The 12340-nt window shown below is 41.5% G+C and overlaps 3 protein-coding genes across 5 annotated transcripts; all 3 read right to left on the bottom strand.

The window, feature by feature from the left end:
• Positions 1-10: 10 nt before the first annotated feature.
• LOC130685653 (rab GTPase-activating protein 1-like) lies at positions 11-5055 on the bottom strand. 3 transcript variants are annotated; one of them, XM_057508972.2, is made up of 15 exons: positions 4925-5055; positions 4590-4837; positions 4448-4515; positions 4258-4376; positions 3490-4192; positions 3197-3418; positions 2974-3133; positions 2535-2905; positions 2431-2473; positions 2300-2364; positions 1681-1899; positions 1321-1515; positions 988-1245; positions 604-921; positions 11-541 (listed from the first exon to the last, which is right to left on the bottom strand). In XM_057508972.2, exons 2-15 carry the CDS (start codon positions 4831-4833, stop codon positions 269-271), a joined length of 3258 nt encoding a protein of 1085 aa, XP_057364955.1. In that variant the 5' UTR covers positions 4834-4837; positions 4925-5055; the 3' UTR covers positions 11-268. The 3 variants fall into 3 exon arrangements, with proteins under 3 accessions (XP_057364955.1, XP_057364956.1, XP_057364954.1); XM_057508973.2 differs by having other exon boundaries at positions 4900-4982; XM_057508971.2 differs by having other exon boundaries at positions 4590-5004.
• Positions 5056-5779: 724 nt separating this feature from the next.
• Positions 5780-8007, bottom strand: LOC130685429 (acidic mammalian chitinase-like). Its single transcript, XM_057508725.2, has 7 exons — positions 7825-8007; positions 7426-7724; positions 7139-7364; positions 6588-7077; positions 6429-6520; positions 6215-6343; positions 5780-6149 (listed from the first exon to the last, which is right to left on the bottom strand). The coding sequence occupies exons 1-7, from the start codon at positions 7931-7933 to the stop codon at positions 6112-6114; spliced, it is 1383 nt and encodes a 460-aa protein (XP_057364708.1). The 5' UTR covers positions 7934-8007; the 3' UTR covers positions 5780-6111.
• Positions 8008-8662: 655 nt separating this feature from the next.
• LOC130685404 (MFS-type transporter SLC18B1-like) lies at positions 8663-11328 on the bottom strand. Its single transcript, XM_057508696.2, has 12 exons — positions 10954-11328; positions 10809-10842; positions 10684-10745; positions 10532-10605; positions 10373-10471; positions 10257-10305; positions 9885-10065; positions 9513-9819; positions 9353-9448; positions 9212-9288; positions 9047-9138; positions 8663-8981 (listed from the first exon to the last, which is right to left on the bottom strand). Exons 1-12 carry the CDS (start codon positions 11074-11076, stop codon positions 8757-8759), a joined length of 1419 nt encoding a protein of 472 aa, XP_057364679.1. The 5' UTR covers positions 11077-11328; the 3' UTR covers positions 8663-8756.
• Between the last annotated feature and the right edge of the window lie 1012 nt (positions 11329-12340).

Raw genomic sequence — 12340 nt, 5'->3', positions numbered from 1 at the left:
TGGTTAAGAGTCACAGAAAAACAAGCAACGATATCGCAAATGCTACGTGCTCATTTATTTTACCCAAATCTAAATTTTCAAAGCGGATTGTGAATGGCACGCGATACGTAATTGTATCGATGGATATGAATTTATAAGGACAACGGGAAAAAAAAAATAACGAAAAAAAAAAAAGGAATAACTATAGCACTTGAACCATTTCATATAGATACGATAGTTCGTAATCTCTTACGGTGGAATGGTGTTGTTATTAGAGTTATTATTACTATTACTTATCAGAGCTCAACGAATCCTTCCGACCTGTTGGATTGGCTGCAGGGGAACCTGATGAAGATGTCGTGCTAGGGGTGACCGGAAGGCCGTCCTTCTTAGCTGTAGCTTCCTTAATCGAAGAGAGGGTTTTCTGTAGCCAACTGTTACGTGATTGAGACTGCATCTCCAACGAAATGGTTGACAACTGGTGGGTAAGATCTTGATTGCGGCACTCAGCTTCAACCAACGCCAATTTCGTTTGAGCCAATTCTAATTCGAGTAGCCGAACCTTTTGCAACATACCAATGTTATACACATACAAAAATAATACAATGATCTAAATGCTTTCACCTGATTTTCAAACTGCGACTGGGCAGATGCGGGGGAATGAGGTTTCGATTCACAGACTAGGTTTCCTGTTTCTTGCAGATCTGGGCTGGATTGTTCCGACCTGATGAGGCTAACCACGTCATCTAAAAGACTGGAATAGTTGGGGCTATCAGAGAGGGTGGCTTGCAGTCTCTCAAACACTTCTTTTGCCCGAGATTGCTCGCTTTCTAGTCGCCGCGTAAGTTTGGAACAGATCTGCTTGTAGTCGGCAATAATAGACTGACTTCGTCGACTTTCTTCTTCAGCTCGTTGCACTTCTCGCTGCAACATCTCCTTCACCTGATTTTGGTACAAGTAAATGTAATCACAAGGGCAACTTCTCGATACTACGGAGTGTTTGACAACCTTCACAGCTTCATTTTGAATGTGATTACGATCCTCTTCCACTTCTTTGTGAAGACGTCTCAAAGTTTGCAGTTCTTTAAAGTAATTGTCGGCCTTCTCCTCAGCTGCGTCCAGCTCCGAACGTAGCCCGATTTTGCTTGTGATCAATTCCTGAGCCAAATCATCACTCTCACGTTCAAGCCTCAAATTTGCCTCATGCAAATGCTTGTTTTCACGTTCAAGACGTACGACCGGGTCTTCTCGAGCCTGCTCTTGTTCCTACAAATAGCGACAGCCCGTAAACAACAGCTTTATCTACCCTACTTCACAAAGCTTCCATTCTAACTAATGTACCTTGATGGCCATGAAATCTTTCTCGTATTTCTTCAGTTTTCTCAGCTTGAACGATGACGTCAATTTCATCAGCTGCCGCGCCGCCACTTCGTTGCGATACCGCTTGGGCAATTGGACGCGAAAGTACTTTAATATGCCTTCGAAGTTAAGTGAAAGGAGATCCTTTTTAGCCATGGACAACAAACCGAGGGCAACCTAATAAAAAAAAAGATCATTCATTCTTTCACCCGTCGATTCATTCACACCAAACTGCCGAAACGTGCTGACAAACAGTCACGGTGGCATGTCTTCAATGTTTATAAACAAAGCGGAAGAACAGTTTTTCTTTTCCTACTACAAATATAGGCATTCAAAACTTACTTGAAATATGGTATCCATGCCTTGGTAGAGGAAGACGTCTAGAATGTGAAAGACGAGAAAAAGCGGGAATTTGGCGGTGAAGAGGGTAAGGAACCACTGCGATGCATACATGTGATTCTCGATACAGTTTTCCACCAGATGATTCCACAAATCGGGCAGATATTCTTCAATAAGGCGGTCAAGTTGATACAAACGAAGATGTAGTGTCTCAAAGCCGTCCTGAAACGAACGAAAATACAATCAATCATTTCCTCGCTACCGATAAGACCAACTCAGACAACAGCCCTGCTGTTGCTTTTCTGACGCTGAGAAAAACAAGAAAGCTTTATTGCTATGGGAGTAGGCTAGACTGAAGCTATGCCGTCATCGTAAAACATTCAGGCGGCGGTATGGGGTTAGGCCTAGCAGGCGCCACATTGTAAATAGGCTGTCGATACTGATGAACACCAGGCAACAATAAATCGTGTCAAGATCGAGACGACACTCATTGGCTACCTTTCATGGGCTTTCTATGTTCTTACTTCTGCATTCCACTTCAATACGGGACATTTTGAAAACAATCGCATAAAGAAATGGGATTCGCATAATGTGACGACGTGACGGAAGTCAGCTGGCCTACCTTGAAGAGATCACGCAGTCCATAGTGAAACATGACTCTGACCATCACGCTGAAGGCCTGCTCCTCTGTAGTGGTAATACAGCGGTTATACTTAAAACAAAAAAACAAATATACATTTGAAGTTTAAATACCTGGCATGTGTAGTAGCAGAGATGCAGCCAAGAAACTCAAACCCTGTAAATAGCGAAAAGAGGTTAGTGCAAGGAAAAATCGGAAATTTTTTAAGCTGAATTACTTGACAATAGCCGACTTCTTGGTCGTAAACTGCGTACGCGCGAGATATTTTAGCCAACGCTTCCTGGCCGAGACCACCAGAATCCTTAAAAAAGTCATGCGCTGGGAAAGTACGATGGATATCCCGCATAATGACGGGATCAGCACTGCATTCTTTCGTGATTAGTACGCGGTAAGCATCCATGACGCTGGTATCAGACGAACAATCAGCCAACCGGAGCCAGACTTCACCTCGCAATGCTTCAGGTATTCCACGTCTAACTAAATGCTTTAACTGCTTGGGCCGGTTATCGCCTGGCTGAGTTCCCCACAAATGCAACACTTCTGCCCACGAAGCTAATTCCACTTCGCTGCAATCCTTCGAGACCTCGCCTGCATTTAGGAATGTGACAATATAGGAAACTACACGAGTATATCACACATCGCCGCGTATGCACTACCTGATCCACTTAATAGGGGTTCGTCATTATCAGATGAAAGTTCATCTTCCTTCAGGGTATCATTCACAACCGGTGTGGGAGAGTTAAGAGAGCCAAAAGTACTGCTAGTTAACGTGCTCAATGTCGAGCTTAAGTTCAATGAGAGTGCCATACCCATTCCCTGTTGAATGATGTAAGCAATAAAACGAATAGAAAACTGACATCACGTCTGTTGTTTACGTACCAGCCCTTTACTCGGTCGCTCTATCTCGCCTTCGTTGCAAATTTCTACTACTCTATATATGGGGTCGTAGCTGGACGCATTCGGAGGTAGGTCACGAATTTCGGCAACATGTACGGCGAATTGTAAAGTCATATGCTTTTGACTGTAGTACCAAAAGCGTTCGTTGTGTCCAAACACCTTTACACGTGTTTCAATAACGAAACGTACCGGCTCACTGATACCCTATGATCAAAATATCAAATCAATAGAAAATTATAACGTTGAGACACTTGAACTAATAAAAACGTCATTACCCTAATCACGAGGTCCACGGCAATTGTCATATACACGGAATTTATTTCCTTGGAACTTTCACGATTGAGAAGCCCAAAGACGGGCTCATTCGGATCCCAATGACCGGAGATTACATAAGCCGACTTGCGTGCGTCCTGAGTATTGCTGGGAGTGTTGGAAGTTCCCATAGATACCATTTCTAGCAGGTGCATATCACTATGTTTGACATGCCGTCCCGGACTTACTAATAATCCAAAACAACGTTCGATGGGCAATTCTAGACTGTCATTGATTTGCAAAACAGTTATGACAATCTTTTTTTCGATGCCAGCGCGAATTTTAAAGAAGTTGCGGTCCTTGGGAACGGGACTGTAATTTCCTTTGGTATCTTCTTCTTTAATTTCTAAGGTCAATTCAAAGGTCAAACGATGATTATTCATCTCTGTGGGCGAGACTGCGGTCGAAGATTCTGTTGATGCAGAGGCAGAGGGTTCCGGCTTACGGAAGGCGTGCTTAAAACTGCACATGACTTTGGGAATCGCTTCGGTAATTTCGCAACGAAATACGTGGCACTGGAATATGGCTGTCTCTTCAGAGTCTCCCCTTGGACAGGTGAACGCAAAACAGTTGGAATCTAACGTTCCAGCAGGACCAAGGGCAAGAAAAATAATGCGATGTATTGGATGGCGTGCCATTTCAGTGTTACTTTCAGCCTCATAAAGCCTGTAAGATAAAGTAAGAGATGAAAAATGACCAACTATGAATAGGCCATAATAACAGAAACTCACACAACAGATCCATCGCAGTTATTGGGAATTGAAAGAGCAATTGGAATTGGTTGGCCACTTGATTGCCTCATTATGGCCATGTTTCTTGCTATTTCATTCTCACTCCTTGGGGCATTTACCTTTTGAACCGATAAACAAAAAAGCATGTAAAGCTCAAGGACTTTAGATAAGTATGAACATGTCATCTTACAGTTGCCGCCCCTAAGTAAGCAATCCTGTTGAACAGAGTATAATTCTGAGCACTCTCATCAATTTGCGCTGGTTTCAATGGAAATAAAACAAAAGCATGCTTGATTACAGGAACATTTAGACCACAATTTAATTCTTAATACCAGTGGTTTCTGTTTCTTCGTTGAGTACTTCATCAAGTGTGTCTTTCAGTTCAGCCAAACTCCCATTATTGCTAATTTCCATTTCAGGAGATGTTTTAAGCATACCTTCACTTCCTACAACTCCGGTAACTGGTGTTTCGTGGTTTAATTTAACCTCGCATGCATTTTTATGTCCTAGATCTTCAAATTCGTCACTGGTGGCAATTGAATCACTAGACTGCTCTCTGGTAGTGATTTCTTCCATGATTCTTGAGAAAAGGATGACCAAGCAAAAACTAGAGTGAACACGACGGGCAGAGTACCACGGTACGTATACTAATGAAATATTAGAGTACCGGATTAGGGAAGCCGAACTGGAACTGTAAACATCTCAATTCGTCTTTAACGTCCACGAAAACAGCTGACAAATGTCAAATTGCCGACTCCCACCCTTCGAGGAGCTATGGTTCGGCAACCTGAAAACGCTTTGCGTTTTTGGCGGAGTTAGGCAAGCTGTATTACGAATGTTGATACTCAGACAGAAATATCCTGGGAATAAAGGCTGTAATCTATTCCTGAAAATTCTTTATCGGTAGGTCCTGTGACTTACGCTGTTGTAATTAAAAGGGAAAGTGAGTGGGGCGTGTGGGCGATTATCGATGCTTTTTAACTCCGTTTCCACTGGTGGTAAGCTGTGGATTGCGGTGCGAGGTGAAAGTGCTTAAATTGGCCGTTGTTTTGTATGTACGTCCAGTTGTCTAGTGGTTCTTTTCACAATATGTATAACGCTTTAGCCACGCGTCCAATTTGCAACGCATGCCAACTGCATTTGGTACTGTCCATGGAAATAGACTGCCGCTAGTCTAATCAACGAGCGTAGGAAAAATATTAAGGACATATAAACAAACAAAACTGTGCTGGGCTTCGAGAACGTACAAGTCTAAACTGATGGCCACCCAAAATGGCTTTCGGCCACCTTGTATCCTTAAGCCAAGTAGTAGTTAATGACCCATATATTCAACTGCGTCACAACTTTTATGTCATTCGTGATTAAATATCAAGCAAACTTGCAGTTTCCATCCTCGCTAAAAAAAGATGTTCCGCTGCTGAATAGCGTACCACTAATAACGTGAATAACGTACCACGTAACACGTCAGCATACACGGTTCGTTAGAAGTACTTTATGCTGATACCAAAGCGACAATGAATAGTTCAATAACAACCTGTTCATTTTACTAACATTAGATCGTCAGGTAGGCTATACAATCAGCGAAATATGCATGGCCATAACAACAAGACAATTAGAATTCGGATTCACACGATTAAACATTCCAATTCTTGATAATAATCAACACAAAAAAAAGAGAGAAAAGTGAAATGCTTTGATAATGGTATAATTTTTCTAGTTGCAGTAGTTGATCGTCTTTAGCTATGCCGATTGAACTTTAATGAAGAAGTTTAAGAATTGAGGTGACGAAGCTGTTCCGACTCCTTTGGAATTTTTGAAAATTCAGAATTCGGAAGAAAGGATATAGATCACCCTCTAGACGCAGCCAGGTACGTTGTAGGGCCAATCGCATTCTACATAGACAAAATGAGTTTAATAAGTATGGGACTTTAGAAAAAATGTGCAACTTGAAACGTACGATCAATCGATGGGTTGAAGACAAGGCCAGGTGAACAGTACATGGCGACGATCTTTCCGTTGACGCATCGGTAATATTTGTTGCAATTGGCAGGATCAGCATAGTAAGCCCCTTCGGTTGTACAGGTTACTAGAGAAAACGAAAGTAAAAAAGCCGTCAGTTTAAATTAAATAGAAATAAAAATGGCAGAAAAAGTTGAGTTTATTAAATTTACAAGAGCCTGGTGGTGCTGCGGTTGTTGCTGATGGATTCGAAGTGACCGGTGGGCGTCCCTCCAGCGTTGCGGTAATGGTTTTGGAGAAAGGTCTAAGTATTTTTCGGTGTGCATTTGTAAAACACAAGAAATAAGTACAAATCGTTTGTAAATTAATACCTTGGGCCCAAATTGCAGTAACCGTTGAAGTCATCCAAGCTGAGTTCCCAGAACATGATACCACCAAGTCCTTTATCCATAGCATATTGGACTTTCTTGACGAGCATGTCAATCTCATCCCAAGACACCCACGTATTGCCTTTGTAGCCATAAGCACCCATTTTGCCAGTTGGGTCTGTAACTACTGTCATGCCACTTTGCTCCATCAAACAGATTTCGTAAAAGGAATAAAAGCCCTTTAGACCAGTGTATGGCCCTGGAGGACCAGCGTCAATAGCTGGAGCCAACAGTCCCGTTTGGCTTACGTCAGCCAATGTGTAAGATCGACCATAACTAGGTACACCGAAAATGAGCTTTTCAGCGGGCATACCCTGGGCCAACCAGAAATCTATGGATTCGGCAACAATTTGGTCGCTGACGGTATCGTCAAAGCTTCGGCGGTAAAGAGGGGAGTGATGGTCAGTCTGAGTTTCCCACGCACCGTGGATATCTACACCACGAAAATCAAAATGAGTTTTAACCAAACTATTGAGTGAATGCTAAGTAAATACCATATCCCATGAAATTGACGAAATCAACGACTTCCGCAAGAGCTGGGATGTTGTAGCTCACTCCAGCGCGCACGATACTGCATGACGGAGCCATAGTTAGCAGTAAATTGTAGGGCTTGAAAGCGTCACGGAGCATCGTCAAAAGCGTAATGAAGTTCTCTTTATCTTCAGGTTTACCCGGATCTCCAGGATATTCCCAATCGAAATCGAGGCCATCAAAATTGTACTGATTCAATATTGCTCGTTAGTAAATTATAATACATTTTTTTCCGCTTTGTCTTTGTTACCTGACGAACAAAAGCAAGCGCTTTTGTCACGAAGTTGGCCATTTTAACGGGATCAGCTACTAGTTCTGAATACTGGGTGGAAAATGCCGAGTCGTTCCAGCCACCGAGTGCGATCAGTGTTTTGAGGTTAGGGTTTTTCGCCTTTAAAGCGGTGAATTTTTGATAGCCACCAAGACTGATGTCCACCCAAGAATCGTAAACTGTCATCTCATAAGTGACATTGTTAAGAACAGCAAAGCCATAGATCAAGTGAGTGCATTCAAAGGCATCAAGCTTGTCCACTCCGTACTGTCCAGTTGCTGGTTTTTGTACATGCACACAAGAAACAAAGAAATTGTAACTCAGCAACAGTAGCAAAAATAAATGAATAAAATGAAACTGAATTAATTTCACACTTACTGTTGCGGTAGTATGCCCAATTGGCGAAGTAACAGACTTTCTTGTAGTTTCCTTGAGCGTTGGCCAAGGCAATAGCCAACGAAAATGCCAAAATGGCGACTATCTTCATTGTCACCGGTTTACTGTGTGCTCTACTGATAGAAAAATACGAATGCGCTTTCGTTAACAAGTTAAGAACACTTATGATTTTGGAAAACAAAATGATCGACTTTATATAGACGGAACGCAAAGCGTTTTGATATGGCCCATATCGGACTATCTTTTGTGCATGACGATAAAGTAATTTGGTTAGTCCTCAAATGTAGGCAAACCGATTGGGAAATCAAGTTCGAACTTCAGCAACCTGAAAACGTAAGAGATGTCGCAACAACTGTCAATATGACGAGAAGTGAATTCTTACCTTATTTTTTGCTTTTGCGCGACAATTATCGAATTTTTTGTTCAGAAGATTGCGCACGTTTTCAAACAAAACGTGTAATCAACGGAACAAGGTAAAACTTTTGTGTAATCTTCCGGCCGGCAGCAATTTGCATCACGAAGTGGAAGGTGATTATTGAGAAGCCGCTCATCTTTATGGCAATATTTGCGTAAACCTGATCAAAATTAATCAAAGGAAAGAATTTAGATAATACCTTAATGCCATTAAATAGGCGATTTCAAAAGGATTCATCATTTTAAAGGATTCGTAAGCATCATCCGTTTGCGTTGTTATTGTAGCCATTATCACAATGCTTAAATAATGCTATCTGCACGTAGCGGTGACGCGTTGGGTTATCTCAATCAATGAGTTACCGATCGACTGCAATTTCACCATCCTGTCAAAACCTATCAGATAAAATCACGTAACGCCGGAATGTGTATTGTCTTCCACATCATGTCAGTTTTAACCAAAATAAACGAATTCCTTTTCAACTTTTAAATATAAAACTTTTTTAAGTCGAATGTTCAGATGTCACCCATTCGGGATTCGCTAGACCATCTTTTAGACTAGACACCATTTTCTCTCTACTTGTTTTTGAATTGTTTTCCTCGTCTCCCGTTGCATAATCTTCACCGACCAAAGTGCTGTAATTGGCTGTTTGGTATTGTTCGGGAACGGCAAGAATTCCAGGCGATAAGCGTCGCTGACAACAAAGAAAGAGTACGACCAAAATCGCCTACCGCAGACATGAATTGGTTGAAGAATGTCATATGTAATCAAAATTATATAACGTATAAATACCAAGAGGGCGTTTGTTGTGATAACAAATAGCGTTGAATAACGAAATCCAACATGATCAAACAAAATACCCGCAATTGACGGACCGACGAAAGCTACCATTGAGTTGGAGGAATTTTAAGGTAAATTATCGCAACGCATCAAAAATCACTGATCGCCAATTCTTACCTCCTAAAGCAAAAGTGGATGTCCATAGACCAGAAACTAAGCCGTACGTCGACAGATTGTTGGGAAAGCCATGAAACCTATCAAATGAAAATGGAGGTAACAAAAATCTTTTAGAAGGTGAGGGTTCCAAAAAAAACTTACGTCGCTTCTTGTAGAGCTGAGACGAAGCCGGAAACAAGTTCCGCTCCTACTCCGAAACCCATAATAACCAAACCCGTAACTGCCAAATTCAATGTCCTGCAAAAGGAAAAAAAACAATTTGTCAGATGAAAGATGAAGATCGGGACGAACGGGTGGTTACGTTTCCAGGGGTATAAAGGGCGCAGGTCCAATGAGAAGAAAACCGAAGACGATAAACAATGCCCCAATTAAAGTAATAATTTTAGGCTGGACTTTGCGATCGCAAAGATATCCCCAAAGAGGAGCAGTAACGGCATAAATGCCTCCCTCAATCACGAACATGAGTCCCATTGTAACTGGCATGAGATCAAATTGACGCAGGTGAGGCTCCAACGTCGCCGAAAGAAATCCGATGGATGTGGAAGCAGCAAAAACCGTGAATGAGGCCAAAAGTATGGAAGGGATCCGTAGAATTCGCAGTATCCCTCCTACAATAAGTTAACCTGAATCTAACAAAATACATGAGCCGTAATTTGTAAAAATATATAATCACCTGTTGGTGGCGGATCGCAATGATCGGTTGATGGTAAAACGGCATAGGTAAAAAGCGCAGCTGCGATGAGTAGGAAACCAAGAACACTAAAAGGCAACATGTAGCCACCGACTTGGAAAAGAAACCCTCCCAAAGTTGGGCCGACGATGAGCCCAAGTCCGAAGAACGTTTCCAGACATGCCTATATTTTTCGTTTAGAAAATGCAGACGTTTATTTTTTATCAAAACACACGAGACATCAACACCATGCCCAGAGAGAAGCCTTGCTGAGTGAAACTGCTTTTTTACGATTTCTGTACTCGATTACATGTAGCGCTCACTGGTTTTGCGAGGCTTCTCTTTAGACGCGTGTATAAAAAATGTAGAACTTACAAAGGTCGTCGCTATGGAGTTGGGAAACTCTGCAGCAACAATTGCAAATCTAAAGAAACGAGTTAATAGATGAAAAAGCAAAAAACTAAACAAATGGAAATGAATATTTTACTTACGCAGCGGTTAAAAATGCTGCGCTACCTAAAGCTTCGATGACCCGGACGGCGAACGAAAGACCAATAAACGCCGTCGTGTCGTTGACTTTATCAAGAATCCTTATAAAACAACAAAAGTTAGACGAAATCTTTAGATATAATTCTTCCAATTATAAATACCCAAATAAAATTGAGCAGACGCCAGTAACAACAAGACCACCATTGAGCATAAATTTTGGTATTAACTTGGCCAACTGGCATGAAAATAAACAATTGAACAATCATATTACTGATCTTTGACTTAAATCTGTACACGGTTGTGAGAATCTTACGTATTTGCCAAATAATGGGCTCGTCAAGAAAACGGTGAGTTCATAGCACCCGAATACGAAACCTATTACATAATGATTAAAACTTAATACTTTAGGTACAAACTATTAGTGTCATAACCACGCACCATACTGAGACGCCGTTGCTCCTTTCCTTTCGGCCTACGAAAACAAAATGATAGTTGAACAGACTTTAAAATCTCAACTAACAATGTTTACATTTAACGAGAATATTATCACGAAAAGAATGTAATGTGTAACGTAAAAGCTCACCTCAGCTGGGTAGAATGGAGCTTGCAAACTGATGCACACGGCAGAACAAAAATCAGCGAACGCAATCACCAGGGCCGTTGCCCATTGTCGATTAGTCAATCGAGGTAACAGTAATTTAGGCATGGTTTGGCCAATGTTTTTTTTCACAACTACACGAGGCTGAATGATGAATCTTTAAGTAAATGTTGAAACGTGCGTCGAACCCACTATTTAAAACAACAATAAATTACTGACAGAAAAAGAAGGGTAGTGCGATAAACTATGTGGTGATGACGTTCATGTTGTTTTTGAGCTGTCAACCCGTGGCACAGTAGCGAGCGAACTGTCGACTACTCCATCGAGTCTGGAGGAGGTGAGGGACACAAAAGTAACAAGCAGGAACTGGAATATACCGGCGGCCATAAATAAAAATAGTATCCGCCCTCGCCCCCAAGACACAAGGGGCGTAACGCGTAACGTAAAGGCGATAAGATTAAGACAATATGGTGTCACATTATTGAAGACACTCGAGGCTCGTTTCTTACCCAACCCATTGCCCATTCCCCGTTTTCTCTACAAGTGAAAAACAAAAAAACACGAGACAAATACATAACAGTTCACTGTCATATTACGTATCCTCTGGAAAACGATAGAAGCCCGTAGAATTGAGGAACAAGTTCTAGAAACTATTCCTTTAGATTTTGGCATCAGAAATTCAAATGTCTGACGGAAACGCTGATTTTCAAAACAATTAAACGAGTCAGGATAGGATGTTTCCAAGAATATCGTAGTAAAATCTTGCAAAAACGACGCTTTTGGAAGAAATCTATGTCAACGTTGTGCGAACGTAATTCAATCAATCTTGGGGGAATAATTAACAGAATTTGTGGTACAATAACTTGCACAGTTATCTGTGGACGGTAATGATTACGCATAACTCGGTAAACTTACACATTCGACTAGCGAAATCACGATACGGTTAATAATAAATTCTGCTTCTGTTATTAGGGGGTATCGTGTTGACCTTTTGCAGAGTTCAGTGAGGTAGAGCGGCTCAAACTGTGTGCTTTCCACCGGTATGTCACGGATTGGCCAGTCTGCACGGTGGTTATTTATTATTAAAATTATCGATTGCCAGTCGAGTCGTGTTGGCATTTTGTAAAGGAATCCCAATAAAGCGTTCTTTCCTTCCACTCCTGTGGGATTCTCCGCGCATTAGGAGAACGAGCCGCGTTTCCTTGAACTGAATATCCTTGGCTTTTTTTTTTTTCATAGGAAGCCATTGAAAACCGTTTGATACTCGTATACGACAAAACAAGCAAAAGACTTATAGCTGAAAAGAAGCGAACTGGAAGCTTCAGTGCAGTTTTGTTGTCGTTTTTTTCCGAAATGTCGAGTTCATCGGGAT

The sequence above is a fragment of the Daphnia carinata genome, chromosome 3 (assembly GCF_022539665.2).
Source record: "Daphnia carinata strain CSIRO-1 chromosome 3, CSIRO_AGI_Dcar_HiC_V3, whole genome shotgun sequence".
Classification (NCBI taxonomy): domain Eukaryota; kingdom Metazoa; phylum Arthropoda; class Branchiopoda; order Diplostraca; family Daphniidae; genus Daphnia; species Daphnia carinata.
Note: the sequence above shows the minus strand (reverse complement) of the source record. Positions and strands in the feature narration are given on the sequence as shown.